General features: G+C 39.0%; 1 protein-coding gene across 1 annotated transcript in view; it reads right to left on the minus strand.

The window, feature by feature from the left end:
• SCFD2 (sec1 family domain containing 2) overlaps positions 1 to 14,642 on the minus strand; it is a 204,022-nt gene that overhangs the window by 163,827 nt on the left and 25,553 nt on the right. Inside the window, exon 3 of the mRNA XM_074866190.1 lies at positions 3,800 to 3,927. Coding sequence (XP_074722291.1) covers positions 3,800 to 3,927 — 128 coding nt within the window. The remainder of the gene's footprint in view (positions 1 to 3,799; positions 3,928 to 14,642) is intronic.

The raw sequence follows: 14,642 nt of genomic DNA on the forward strand, positions 1-14,642 counted from the left end.
AGTATTTTAATGCCTCTATTTAAATGGACATCTAGCAAAAGACAGCTCCATCTGTTTACATGCAAACACATAGTGTTTTGGGAAATGTATCTAGCTGAAAGGATTAAGGCCAACCTTAGATGTAACTAATATGTTAGTTACATGGTTTTGGTGCATTTGTATCATCCTGTAAAGAAGGGGTCTCAATGTCAGCATGCACCCAGTAAGCGATATCAAACAAACACTCCCCAAAAGTCAATACTGGCAGCATTACTAAACTCCACAGGAAATTACACCTTCAAAACCCGTATTATGTATTTATGGATGGAACAGATTAAACTGGATGTAGCATACATAAAGCCTTTATGCTGGCTCGAATTCTGCACAGTGCTTCTCTGCAGAAAATCAGATATGCTACATCGCTATACAGCTCAGGTTTTGTTCTGTAAGGAAAGGGCAAAGTAGCTTCACAGTTTTGTGTTCTAGTTGGTTTTATGGACCGTCACTTGGCACTTTGTCTCCCTCTGTGATGCAGTTTCCTAAGACTTGCAATTCTTCTTTAAAAAAGAAACAGGATTTTAAACTGCTTGCAATGAACAGTTCTGGACAGCTTACTAGCTTGTGTCACTTGCTGAAGTTTGTAACGACAACTCAGTGAAATGACAGGTAAAATACACACTTTCCTTGCACATAAATGAAAGAAAAAAAAAAAAAAGGCAAATCTTCCTTGAATATGGTATAAGACCACTTAATGGCCCATCTGAAAACCTGAGTATGAGACAGCTACAGAAGGAGGAGAGAATCCTGCTCTATTTACAAATGTCATGGAGATGGTCTTAAATTTGAAACTGGGCTTGCTCCAAGAGTCCATCCACCAAAACTTTCAACAAAATGTTGCCAGCTCATCTTCAGCCACCTTCTTTCTACACTGATCCCTTCTGAAACAGTCAATAGGACTTCCAGACATCCCCACTACCACTTTGCTTGATACAACTAATAAAATGAATATGCAAATCAAGAACACCTAAAAGCAGCACTCCAATCTACTCATCTCAAAAAACGTGGCCAAAATTGTTGACTTCTTTTATTTCCCTTTCTTCTTCTTCCTCAGAACTCCTCTCCTCTCTCTACTCCTGATGATTTTGGTGGGAGAAGATGGGAGTTCCCAGTGGCCTGCAGACATACAGGGGTGTTGGGGAGAAGACATGTGTCCCCTTCTGCAGTTCTCCTACTCTTCTTCCCTCTCAGGAGAAGGGGGACACATTCAGAAGATATCAAAAAGTGAAAGCTTGAGCTGTGTGTCCTCCCACAACTGTCAGAACTCCTGTCATGCGCAGCCAGGCAGAGAAAGAGGGAAGCCTGGTGCCAGGCACATTGCTTGCCGGGAAAATGTGGGCAAGCACACACACACCTCAGAGTAATGAGCAACCTTTCAAAGCTCAGACAACAACAGAATTTATTTTCCTTCCACCAAAAATATGGAAACAGGATGGGATCGAGTTTCTCATTGCTGCACAGGGCCCCCATGCTGCCAGTGTCACACGTGATGCAGTCTTTCAGGCAGGTGGCCACTGCAGGGGGGCTCAGCTACACCAAATGGAATTCAAAGCTTTGCTTTCAAATGTAATTCACTCCTTATTTCCAGGGGGAAAAAAGCAAAAAAGTAGTAGTAAGGAAAATACTCTTACCACCTGACACAGCTGGTCTTATTAAAGAGAGTAAGAGGCAACTTTCATGCTAGAAAAAACTCTCTGACATTTAATATTAGGGCCATAAAAAACTCAGAAAATACCCTAAGTGTTGGAAAAACCAGTGTGCAATCCACCAAGATCTTCCAATACAAGCAGAACCTGAGGTAAAGTCATAAAAACTCAAGTCTAAGGACAGAGCAGAGTGAAAGTATCTTCCTTCTCTCCAGCCAGTGTTGCCTCATATCACAGTCACAGTGGAAGGAGCCTTTTGACTACAGACAGCAATCGGGACCAGAACATACCACTAGAATTTATCCTTCTCAGCAGCAATTGATAAAAAAACACAATTTCCAGCTTCCCTGCAGAGAACTAAGATGTTCTGTAGCATGATAAATGAGGAATGAATGTTGTAAAGTTGCAGATCTGTTCTGAAAAGTCATAAATAAATATGTGTCATTGGCCAATGTGACATCTTGACGTGAATTTCAGTTTTTCTGCATTTATGGCTCTCCTTTCCTTGTTTCTCATTTTATCCCTGTTTATCATTTACAAGAATTTTGTATCGCCCTTTGAAATTCAACTACAGAGTTAGCAACTGATTATGATTCTAGTGCAATATAAATATATAATGGACAAAACAAATAAAAAGGTTCCATAAACGTTAGTAAATTACAGCTATACTTCAACCAAAAAAAAGTCTCAAGACCTACAGTGTCAGAAATTTGTTTCACCATCAACCTTAAGTGTTTCTACATAGCGCTATACTGGGCCCAGGTATGTCAGACGTTTAGGCTGCCATCAGTAGTGTCAGCTAATATGATTAAGAATTGGGTTATTGCAACCTTCACTGGATACTATGGGAAAGGGACACAGAGGAAAGGGTGGCTGATCTAATCATTCACACAAAGCAGCAAAGGTGGTAGATGGATCATTATCTCTCAAAGACAGGACGTAATTACTTTTAAAACAAAGCTGAATTTCAACATTAATAATCTTTTTTTAAGGCATATTTAGTAGAAAAACAGTGGGGGCTTCTTAATGTTATTATGGTGAATATTCACACACACATTATCAGCGAAAGCTTAAACAAGGTATTATTTACTGTGCCTTACCTCCTTCAGACAGATTTGTAATAGCCCTCTCACAGCTGCTCCTTTTTCATTTCTATAAAACAGCTTACAGCATTACTGTTGCAGAGATCTAGTATTTCTGATTAATAAGCTACTAAATGCATGGTCTAGGTATTTGTAAAGACCATACAATATATGAAATGTTATAGTTGTTAACAGTTCATGAGTTGGCTGTACATCTAATTCTTCTACAGTATCTTGGCAGTTTACTCTGGAGTCCCAGATAAAAGCCTATTACTCTTATTCCATGAGGACCTTTCTCTCTTGATGAAAAGTTCAGCATAAAATAGTCTTAGAGTACATAAAATGCAAAAAATTATTGCGGTATAGAGCCATACCAGTTTTTATAAGACTAATGTTATGTCAATTCCTGCATTTCACTGAGTATGGTATACAGTGAGAATGAGGTTCTAAAAAAGCTATTGAAAGTCATTATGTTATAATCTGTATCTCTAATATCTTGAAGAATTTAGGTTTAAAGAGTGCCCAGATGGGGTCTTCAGCTTAAACGCTCTTGAGCCAGGCAGCCTTACTCCACATAAACCTCACTATCTATGTAATATAATCACTACCTGTATAATGTAATCATATGTAAGATCTGCACAGCTTCCATCAGATCAGGTGGTATTTACAATGCCTTCTTTCAGGACGCAAATCCTGCTGACTTTTTAAGAATACCCAAATTTTCATGCTTTGCAGAATAAAGACAAGCAGCACTGCTAACCATTTGCATGCCTTTAAAACCCTCCTTCATAAAACTCTACTGCTTCACCATTGCTCTCAATCTTAAGGTGGTTGTATTTAAAAGAAAACACTTGCCACTCACATATATACCAGAAAGATCCTATGGTAGCCACGATGCTCACCTGAAATCTGTTGACAAGGATGGGGATGAACCAAGGATGGGGTGAGTTTTCCCCGAGAGGTTTAAGTGGAAGAGGAGCTGACACCATCTTTCACATTACCACTATGTAAGGAAGGGTATGTCACACTACTCACCCATGCTCATCTTAATAGGTAAATTTTCTCTGCTCGCAGCCTCCACAAGGTGTCTCCTAGCCTCCATCACAGCTTCCTTTTGCTTGAGGTTCATGAAGGACTCCCAGAGAGCTTTGGCAGCTGGATCACTATAAGAAAATGACAGGATTACACTAAACATTGCTTGAATAATGGAGTAAGCTTAAGACAACATTTATATTTTAAGATGAGTGCTTCTACTTAGTAACTCCTCTGAGGTGGGCAGGATACAGGCAAAAATAAAGTGATATAAAAGTTTGATTTTTCTTAGCAGAACAGTCGCTACAGGTTTACAGAAAAAAATCTACAATTTTTTGCTATCAATTGTAAAGCGTTAGAATTCATATACAACAAATAAGCATGTCAGCCTCAAAGTAACCACTACTGTTCAAACATGGGAATATCAGAAATGGTCCAAACTTCCTCAGTTACCAAAAAGCTATGGAAAGGATGGGCTCTAACTTCCCCACGAGAGTTTAAATCTAAAGCCAATACTTCCAGCACTGAAGGCTGCTGGTATGATTTAATGAACTACTGTCACTCTGGGTTTCATGGATTCTCCTTACATGAAAGGAATAATCCATAGCAGAATGTAACAGTCCTTTATGCTCTCTGTGTTTACGGATTTCCTTTTTATTGTTGCTGTTGCTAAACTTAAATTAGGAATTTTCAGGCACTCAGTTCCCTGTCAGGCTTCTCTCTCCTTCGGGACACTGCATTTGTTGCTGTTGTGAATGAATTCAGTGTTTTCTCAGTAGGGGGGTGGGGGGAAGAAGGGAGGAAAAACCCTCACCTGGGGCTAAAACCACACATCGGGATTAACTGTGTTGGAATTTTACTTTTTTTTTTTTTTTTTTAAAGAAAAACCTTCCCTCTGGTTTTCCCTCAGGAGACATTTAAACTCCTAAATACGTTTTGATGTCATTTACAACATGCTTATAAACATGCTAAAACAAGCTTTGTTTCACAGAAAATAAAAAACCTGAACAATTCATTTGATACGTGTTACAGGGCAGCTGTGCTTATGCTCTACTGCAGCAGCAGGGCTGTATTTAGCAAAGCTGTACTATCTCCCAAACCAGGTAAGAGAATCACCAAGCCCCACTCCTGTCATCCCAGGAACCCACATCCTCTGTCAAAGCCTGAGTGGGTGGAAGGACCGTGGGAAGAAGGTTGAGTTACTCTTCTTCTGAACAAACAACAAATGAACAGGAAGAGCAAATTTCATCCTATTGCCATGCTTTAAGAAAGGAAGAATCAGATGACCTGACACAGTCTTTCCATTTCTCTTTCACATAGTGCAACTCGACCTTCCTCCAGTCACGGAGGCAGGAGGCAGCACATCCCAGATCAGCCAGGGCAGCTGCACAGCTCCCTCTACTCCATGGCCAACTCTGATCTGAGCGCTGATGCTGCGTGCTGTTCATGGGCAGCAGCTCCAAGGGGACTCGTGCGAAGAAAACGCACGACGATTTATAACATATGATAGAGCAAGAAATAAGGAAGATTTCCAAAGCAACTAGATGCTTCAACGCAAGTCTCCCTTAGGTAATGGATCCTTGGGTATGCTATTTTTACAGACTAATGCTATTTTTACAGACTATCTACTCTATTATGATTCAGTTCTTACCCAAACAGCATCACTTTTAAATGCAGCCTATTGATTCTGTTCACATCACATTCACAGGGTATGTCTCACTGTCATCTACAATCGTGCCTGAGGTATGGATTGCAAGAGGCCACCACTTTGCATGTTAACTAATCCCTTCCTGAACATGCAATTCCAAATGCAAATCTATGGAAATCAGGAATCAGGCCTAAAACAGCAGGAAGCTAGCTTTGAAAAAGAGATTTTTTCCTATTTGGAAGAAAAGTCAAGCTTCTGTTTTCTAAGATTTTAACCTGTTCTCATTTTCCCAATTCTCTTCATCACCCTAAATATAAGCAGAGTATCTCACATCAACACACACACACCAGGAGCTAAGACTTTAAAAGAGAGGAAAACGAACAACAAAAGGAAGCTAAAATAAGCGTCTCCCAAATTTTGCCCAGGTCTCATCTTTCTCACTCCTATATTTCATAAAGATATTTAGCAATTAGTAGAATGTGGAAAATTCATCCCAAAAGCTTCTATAGAATTCAGTAAAAGTCAGAATGTACATGATAAAGTTGCACCATTTTTCTACCTGTTGTCCTTGCTTGCTGCTCTCCCCCCTTTCCACACCATGTGTTGATCAGTCCTGTCAATTTAGACTGCAAGGTCTTTGAAAGCAACATACACTATACTTGCATAATCGCTACAAGTCCCTGCTTCAGCTGGTACTTCTACTTGTTCCTAGTTTAAACAATAAACCCCCTCAAAAATATCAGACTAATTATTTATAAATATAAATATTATTTATAAATATAAAATAGTATTTAAATATCTAGTATACCATATATAAATATAGAATAATATTTATTTATATAAACTAAAAAAAAAAGAACTAGTCATACTAGTGCACTAAAACAAAATGGGGGTTGGGGTGGGGGTGTGTGTGTGTGTTTGCTTTTTGCTTCGTAAACTCTTTCTTTCTCCTTTAGCTACAGTAGGTTTTCTTTAATCTCAAGGACCTAAGTTTGCATGATCCCTGAGGGTTACTTTAGCACACTAAAAATAGCAAAAAGCAAAACAACTGTGGTACAGCCTAAAAGCAGATGTGGGTCAACCACACTCCTGTATGCTTGGATCGCTGAGTAATCCACTGAGTTTCTGTAGACATTTTTCTTCCCACTGCTTTGCTGAATACCTAGTGGTTTAGGTATCATATATAGAACAATATATAAACAGGATGAGATCAATATATATTTATAGCTCTCATACATAGCCAACTGACTAGGTCAATCCACAGAAAGCAACAGTTCCCATGTTTAGTCATTTTTTTGGAAATGCAATAGGGAAAAAGAGCAGCAAAAGTACTTGTATGTTTTCTGCTAAAAACACATTTCCTGCTCCCCCTCTATTACACCTTCAGAGAAGGGCTTTTGCTTTGAACAGCTGCCCATCTTCTAACTTCATCAATGACAAGACAGGAATGGCTGCTGGGAATGAGTCAGTAGGACACAGTACAGGGCTCTGGTGTTGCCTGTTGCCTGATCAGAGAAGTTACCACAACATTTTCCTTTTAGAGATTTCTAACACTCGGAAACAATATTATCTTATCTTCCCCTTTTGGTGAGACATTTGTCTGCAACTGCCTTCCAGCTCTTGTCATGGTGCCCTTCCCCTCCTCTTTTTCCCATCTGCAGTTCCTCTGCTTTCGTCCAAATGCCCTAATCTGATGACACCGGGCGCTGTAATCAGTGATTTGTATGGGATCCAGTACTGCAATTCAAATTTCTCCTTTCTCTTGCATTCCTTGACTTCCCAAGGATTATTTATTGATTTTAAATGTTACCTAGTAAACTGCTGCACTCTGAAAGTAGTTTTGTGAAACTAAGTAGATTTTTTTAAAAAATATTTTATCCATTACAAAACCTTTAAAGATATTGTCTAAATCATGTTGTTTTGCCTAAGAAAAAATAAATTTTTTACAGTTACACTACAATACAGATCAGGAACTCTAAACCACCCTTCAAAATAAATGTCACGACAGTAGGTAAATATTACAGTGCACACTTCTATGCATCTCTATTCAAAATGTTTTGCAGGGCATGGCAAGCTTGACAGAGAACACTAAAATACAGGGGCTTCTGCCATTAACCAGTTTCATCAACAAGCTTAGAGTTTTGCTCACAGGTTTTGATACCCAATCCCTTCCTTTTATTATTATGGTCATAGTACCTAATCAACCAGCCATCTCAGAAAACAGAATATAATAAAAGCAAGCGTAGCAGTTATCTGGTAGACAAATTAGAAGTTTATTAAACAAAAGCATTATGTTATGTTCAGAGATAAGGCTGAAGTCTTTGAAAAGCCCTGTTAGACACAGCTATGCCATTTGATATATATAAAGCAAGGTTTTTGACAGACACCCGATAATTGCTAATTTCTCCCTTCCTCTCACACATAAATGTTATTTTTTTTAATGAGGCATTTTCTGTTCCAAAACTAATTAAAATTTAACTGCATATAATTTGGACTTTAAAACAAAAAAAAAGGTTACAAAGGAAGAAGGAGAAATGGACACACCTAAAAGATACAGCTTCCCCTACTTCTAGTATTTGCATGCCAGTTTTCCAAGCTGAATCATAAGACAAAGAGGGAAAAAGGACCAAATCATCAGACGCATAGTTTATATGAATCCTAAAACGAGACATCAGCTGACAATAGTGCCAGGAAACCAGTGCTGATGAGAAGGTCTGAAAGGCTAGGATGTTCTATGCTGACCAAAGAGAGCTGCAGGTGGTTCCAAGCAGCTCTGATTTGCAGTCTCCAGAGACACTCTTTCTTTAATTAAAGACAGGTGAGGCAAAAAAAAAAAAAAAAAATCAAGAATAGAACAAGTTAGCTGTGAAGTGGCTAACTAGATCACTTCCCAAATTTGCAATACCCAAAGGAAAGACTGCTAAATGAAATCTGCTGTTCACTGGTAGTGAGATGCCAGGGTGAAAAAGCCAAAGCCTTGAGCAGAATTAAAGGTGCAGTTTGGTAAGCAGCTCTTTTGGTGATGGCATGCTAGCTTCAGCAACACTCACTGTGGGGGAACTTGTTCTCATACCCATGGCACCCCTTTCAGCTGTGGCAACATGTTCGGTGTGGAACTGTGCACTTAGACAGGAAAAAGTTAGTAATTTTTAAACACAGCTCAGATCCCTGAACTGATCTGCCTGATCTAGACATTTACATGTTGACAATCAAATGCCTAATCTTGAATCTATTAAAATAATTTTAACTTATTCTCTTGATCTGGTCTGGTCAAGTCCTGCAAGGACAATACTGCCAAGGTTGCCTGGCAGACAGAAGGTGCCCCTGTCTGTGATAATCTGTAGGCTTAGTCTCAAAACTACTCATTTTGAATGCATTTGGGGAGAACAGAGGAGGTTGGTGGCACTGGGATGTGCTACTACCAAGCTGGAAGTAGTAGTCTGGAAATAGGTGAAATCAAGCACTAGTCAATGGAGAACAAACTCTCAGAGTATATGCAAATCTAAAAGCAAAGACAGAAACCTGGAGACACATTACCCTGGGGGAGTCCAATGCACAACACCACAATTTTAGACTTGGCTGAAATGATATGCCTCTTGCTTCACACCATAGTACAGAAAGATACCTACTTCTCTTACTGCTCCAGGTCTTGTATATTACTGATAAATTGTTAAAATATGGTCTTCCAGGTCACTAATGCAAGAGCAAAAGGTCAAGAAGCAATAAGCCCATACGAGAAAATATGTCCACTCAATGACTTCACCATTTACGATTATGTTTTCAGCTCTACCAATAGCCATTCTTAATCCCCTTAGCATTTATAACATTAGTTGAGCAATGCATTTCTTCAATCAGCATGTATAATTAACGAAATTAAAACAATTCAAACACTTGTCCAAGCAGCATACCATAATCACCAAAATTATCAGCCATATCTGCAGTCTCTGTCAAGCTATTGCAAATTATTTTAATATGATCTGATTTCCAGTCAAGGAGGATAAAATTTATATGTACATTATCTATTACTGGATTTTTGCCTGGACTGCTTTGCCTAACACGACAAAATCAGGTCATCCCGTTTTCTCCTTATAAAACACCGGTATAACAAACTTCTTCTTTCAGTTACACGCAACCCTTGCCATGTCCCCAGCCTTACTGAAAAATGGGTCAAGAATCTCTTTAGCCTTTTCAAAAGCCAAATTGAAAAGTCAGTATCTACATCCAGTTTCCTTCCCAGATCTCTTGTAGCCCAAATCAAGAAAGAAAAAGATGACTTGTACAGTTTTGGTTTGTTTTTAAACTGCCTGGGGTCAGGTGAAAGCACAGCCTACATCAGAAACAGCAAGTAACCAGGTGGAGGACATAACACAAGCAAGATGTTAAGGAGGAAGAATAAACAAATGTGGTTATTTCTACACCTGGCAAAGGACACAGGATTTCAAAGAGCAACTTGCTGACGCAGGCTCTGAATAAGTGACAGAAAACAACAGTGAGTGGGCTTCAAAAATTAACCAGCTGAAATGACATTTCAGCCTAACAAAGGACTCATGTTTGTACTTTTATAGATTAAAAAAAAAAAAACAGAAGGAAAATTGTGATAGTCTCAACATAAGAGATTCTGTGGTTATTGTATCAGCAAAACTTTCACCTTATGTCTATATAGCTTTGCAGCTCAGCTGTGCCTGTATATTTTCACATGAGGAGGGGAGGAAGAAAAAATTCAGTAAAGATTCCATTAGAGTTTCATTAATACCACATTAATGCCCAAAACAGAACAATTGCTAAAAAAATTAAGTGTGCTGCCAACATATCCTTTGCAATAACTGGTTTAAAGACGATGCAACATCCACACTAAGTGCACAGCACTTCAAAAAACACCACCAGGGTGGTTAGAAGACCATTACTACAAAGGATAAACCCATTGCTGGCAATATGTCATTCAAATACCAATAAACCTAAGAGAAGCACAAGACTCCAATAAAATGTAAAGATCTGGCTATGAGCCTGCAGTGACAGGCCACGTATCAAGAGACATCCTTCCTCCTCCAATTCCTCTGCTGTTTCAGAAAGAGTGGAGGCTGTGCCAAGGCTACGCTGGATATACTGGGAAGACCCCACCTGGATCACTGCATCCAGCTCTGAAGCCCCCAGCGCAAGGAAGATGTGGAACTACTCAAGAGGGTCCAGAGGAAGCCACAAAGATGATCAGGGGGCTGGAGCACCTCCCTTATGAGGACAGGCTGAGAGAGTTGGGCTCCAGGGAGACCTTATAGCAGCCTTCCAGTACTTAAAGGGGGCTACAGGAAAGATGGGGAGGGACTCTTGATCAGGGAGTGTGGCAACGAGGGTTAACAGTTTTAAACTGAAAGAGGGTAGATTTAGATGAGATAGAAGGAAGAAATTCTTTACTGTGAGGGTGGTGAGACACTGGAACAGGTTACCCTGAGTTTTGGCTGCTTCTTGCCTGGAAGTGTTCAAGGCCAGGCTGGACGGGGCTTTGAGCAACCTGGTCTAGTGGAAGGTGTCCCTGCCCATGGCAGGGGGGTTGGAACTAGATGAGCTTTAAGGTCCCTTCCAATCCAAACCATTCTATGATTCCTGGACACACATGCTAGCCTGACAACCGGCAGGGACAGACAAGTCCCCGACTGCACCCTACTCCACACACAGCAGCCCCCACTGGGAAGAATAAACAGCAACATGAAGAACAGCCTCCCCTGAACAGCCTCTGCTTTGCACCACAGGGATGACATAGGGAAAGCCATGGGGATGGGAAGAGCTGACCTCCGCACTGCCACACTGCCCAGACACAGTCGAAACTCAAAAGATAGAAGCTGCTCTTCATTTCACCCTTCTGAAAGTGACCAAATGTCTCTAACATAATTTATCAAAAATTTTCTGTGTAGAAACAGCTATCAGTATTTCCAGGACTTCGGTCTCTAGCATTGCTGTGTATTTGCACACATCCCAATCACATGCACCCGATGGGCTAGCCAACATGTGTTCAACTGAAGATGCAGCAATACTTTCTTCAAAGAAAAACACAAAAACCTCAAAATGTTTATTTTCAGATAAATACAAATTGCACATCCCCAGAAGGGACTAATGCTTTTTATTTCTAAGAGAGTAAAATGACAACTTTTTTAAGTTTTAACATGGCTCTTAGCAGTGGACTGTAATTCTGCTATTGGACATTTTATATGGCTGGAAATCTGCTTAGCCTAATTAAAAGCGCCTCATAGACAGTAGGAACTTGAACTATTTTGAACTTGAACTTAGAAAAAAAGGTAAACAGAAAGCTAATGTCATCTTGGTACTGTGCTTGCAAAAAACTGTAGAAGGAGCATTGGATATTACCACCCTCACCATAGATTAGTAAAAATACCGCAACATGGCAAAACACACAAAACTTTTTAAAAAACAAGCTCTTCACAGCCATTCAGCTTAGAACATTTTTCTCACATCCTTACTTAGATGTGTGTTAAAATGCCCTCCATGTATTAGTTTTTGTGATTAGAACATGCAAATGGTACTAAAAAAAAGTCCGATAGCCAACATTAAACATCATAAATATGTTCCTGAATAATTTAACAGTTATTTCCCAGTTTCACTCCAGGACCTCAAACCACTCTGTTGGTGTAATCTGCTCTAGACTCAACTGTGGCTGTGTACTTTGGCACTGAGTCAAAACAGAGAGGTTATTGTTTGATTTATATGCCAAGAGCCTCTTAGATAAAGGACTAATGGCAGGCTGATAGCTTCAGCCTTTGCATGTGGTGTTTATACAGACCCTTCTTTCCTCTCCCTCCTTTCTGTGTATACTCCAGGAAGGCTGTGTCACATCAAGATCAAGTTAATTAATTAACTCATACTAACGTAATTTGATTGATAAAACAATTGATTCACTAAAGGTCACAGGGAGTGCTGTTAAAACACCAACTTTTTTGCCTGAACAATGCATAAGGTTTTGAGATTTGCAGTTTTCTACACTGCAAACAGCAATTTTAAAGCAATAATCACACTACAGAAATTGATGGAAGAAGCTACGAGAAATTAATCTGTCAGTTAAGGTGCACTGCAAAGTTCAGAAGCTACTTCAGTACTTCACAAGATATTTGAGCAAAAAATAAATCAAGTCCTACAACAGGAAGGGTCACATAGGAGAATTTTCTATATTGTTAGTTCTGTAAACTACTGAACTTTCCCAAAAAGAAAACTAGAGGCCTTGCTTATGTGATATACTTTGCTGATTACCACATCCGAACTAGGAGTATATAAATGTTTCTGTACTGTTTTGTATAGGTCATATAGTCCTATATGACCAAAGTATTATTTATTAGATGTTAGCAAACTTAATTACCAAGTTATACAATTAGATTACTTTTCTGAAAGACACAGGCAGCATAAATTTTTAGTTTAAAAAAAAACTCATTCTAAAGATACAGAAAATAAAAATAATTAAAAATAGACTAGATTCTTCGTGACCTTTTGCCACCAATTTATTTTAAAACACTTATTTTAAACAGTAGACAGATAAAAAAGAAGCTGCCAGGCATTTTAAAAGCAGTTGTGCAATACTCAAGGTGTTGCAAATCAGCTTGCAGCCATTAAGTCTAAAGCGTATGAGCAAAAATGGGAGCTGACGATCAGCCACAGTGTTTTACAATAGATTCTCCTGTGGATTACCTGAAATATTTGTAAGTAATAACTGTTAGAAATAACACATTTTCATCAGGAGTTTATTGGTCAGTTCACTGTATGTTGTTCAATATACAGGTATACATACCAAGAATATACAGTATTTACTGTACTAATACAGTATACTTGTTCATAAAAAGACAGGATTTGCCACTAGAAGTCAAAAATTCTGTAATATTTTGCCTCCCTCTCTCCTATTTTTACCTTTGCATTGATCCCCCTGTGCTAGTAATACTGACCCAGCAGGCAGGATCACTTTGCAGACCAAACCGGGAAGCAGAGAACTTGCTCTGCCTAGTCCTCGACAGCCAGGAGGGACTGCCAGACAGCCCCCAGGATACAGCCCAAGTTTTCTTTCATTACTGATTCCGCATACAGCTGACTCAATGTGGCATAAAACAAACGGGCAGAGAACAGGGGTTACTCTTTGAAAGTTCCAGCTCACAAATGAAAGGTACACTGTCTAGTGCACCAGGGAAAGTTGGTTAAAACACAGCAATAAGAGAGGGAACAGTTATTATACGCAAGCTATTATATTTAGCTTCATAAAGGCATATCTAGAGATACCAACACTGCAGCGCAATGCTGTTATATCAAACTTTGCAATCATTTTCAGATGCAGGATGATAAAGCAGGCTGTTAATTACCATTAGGAGAAGAGAAAATAAGATTCAGCAGACACAACCAATGACTAAGACCAACAGGAACGGGAAAGTATTCTTTGAATTTGTTACTGAGCATCATGAGAGAACAAGTTTTGGTTCATTTTACAACGAAGCATATGAAGTATGGGACAGGATTTTCATGGACATAGTAGCAAAAGTCTAAAAAATACTGAGTATACACAAAATCACAAGCTCATTTCAGACAGACAAGAATTGTGAAAGAATTATCTCAAAACAGCTTTTAAAACAACATTGTAATTTTAAGTTACAAAACCACTACGCTTCATATAAACTATTGTGTTCCAATAAAACCATGACCACTATACTCCAAACCAGGAAGAAATATGCTCCCTGTTATCAGTGGAGCATGGGAGAACTTAAAAACAAACAATTCAGGAGATTCTTATAAACACAACCAACACAGCAACCCCAAACTGTTCCACAACAGCTTTGTTTACCTACAGCTCTTTGTTTGGGGCTGAATTCCTTTCCCCTCCTTCACAGATAATGGACAGTAAATCAGACTCTTAAAATTTGACATATTTTTAGTCCCACAGGTGAACTAAATTACAATAAAATTTAAGAATTAATTATAAAAAAGTTGGCAAGGATTCAGTTCACATCAAGAATTGATTAAAAAGAGGGGAAGAAATCCTCCCAACAAAAGTGAGTGGCAACAAAGCATTCTGCGTTTTGCTCTCTCTTTTTTTTTTTGATAAAAAAATAAAAGAGGAAACTTAACTCTTCTGGCTCATTCATATATCTACTTTACAGATGGCCATATTTATAAAATAGAATATGCACACAAGTCTTATGACTGTGGCCAACCACCATC

Source organism: Strix uralensis, chromosome 4 (assembly GCF_047716275.1).
Source record: "Strix uralensis isolate ZFMK-TIS-50842 chromosome 4, bStrUra1, whole genome shotgun sequence".
Lineage (NCBI taxonomy): Eukaryota > Metazoa > Chordata > Aves > Strigiformes > Strigidae > Strix > Strix uralensis.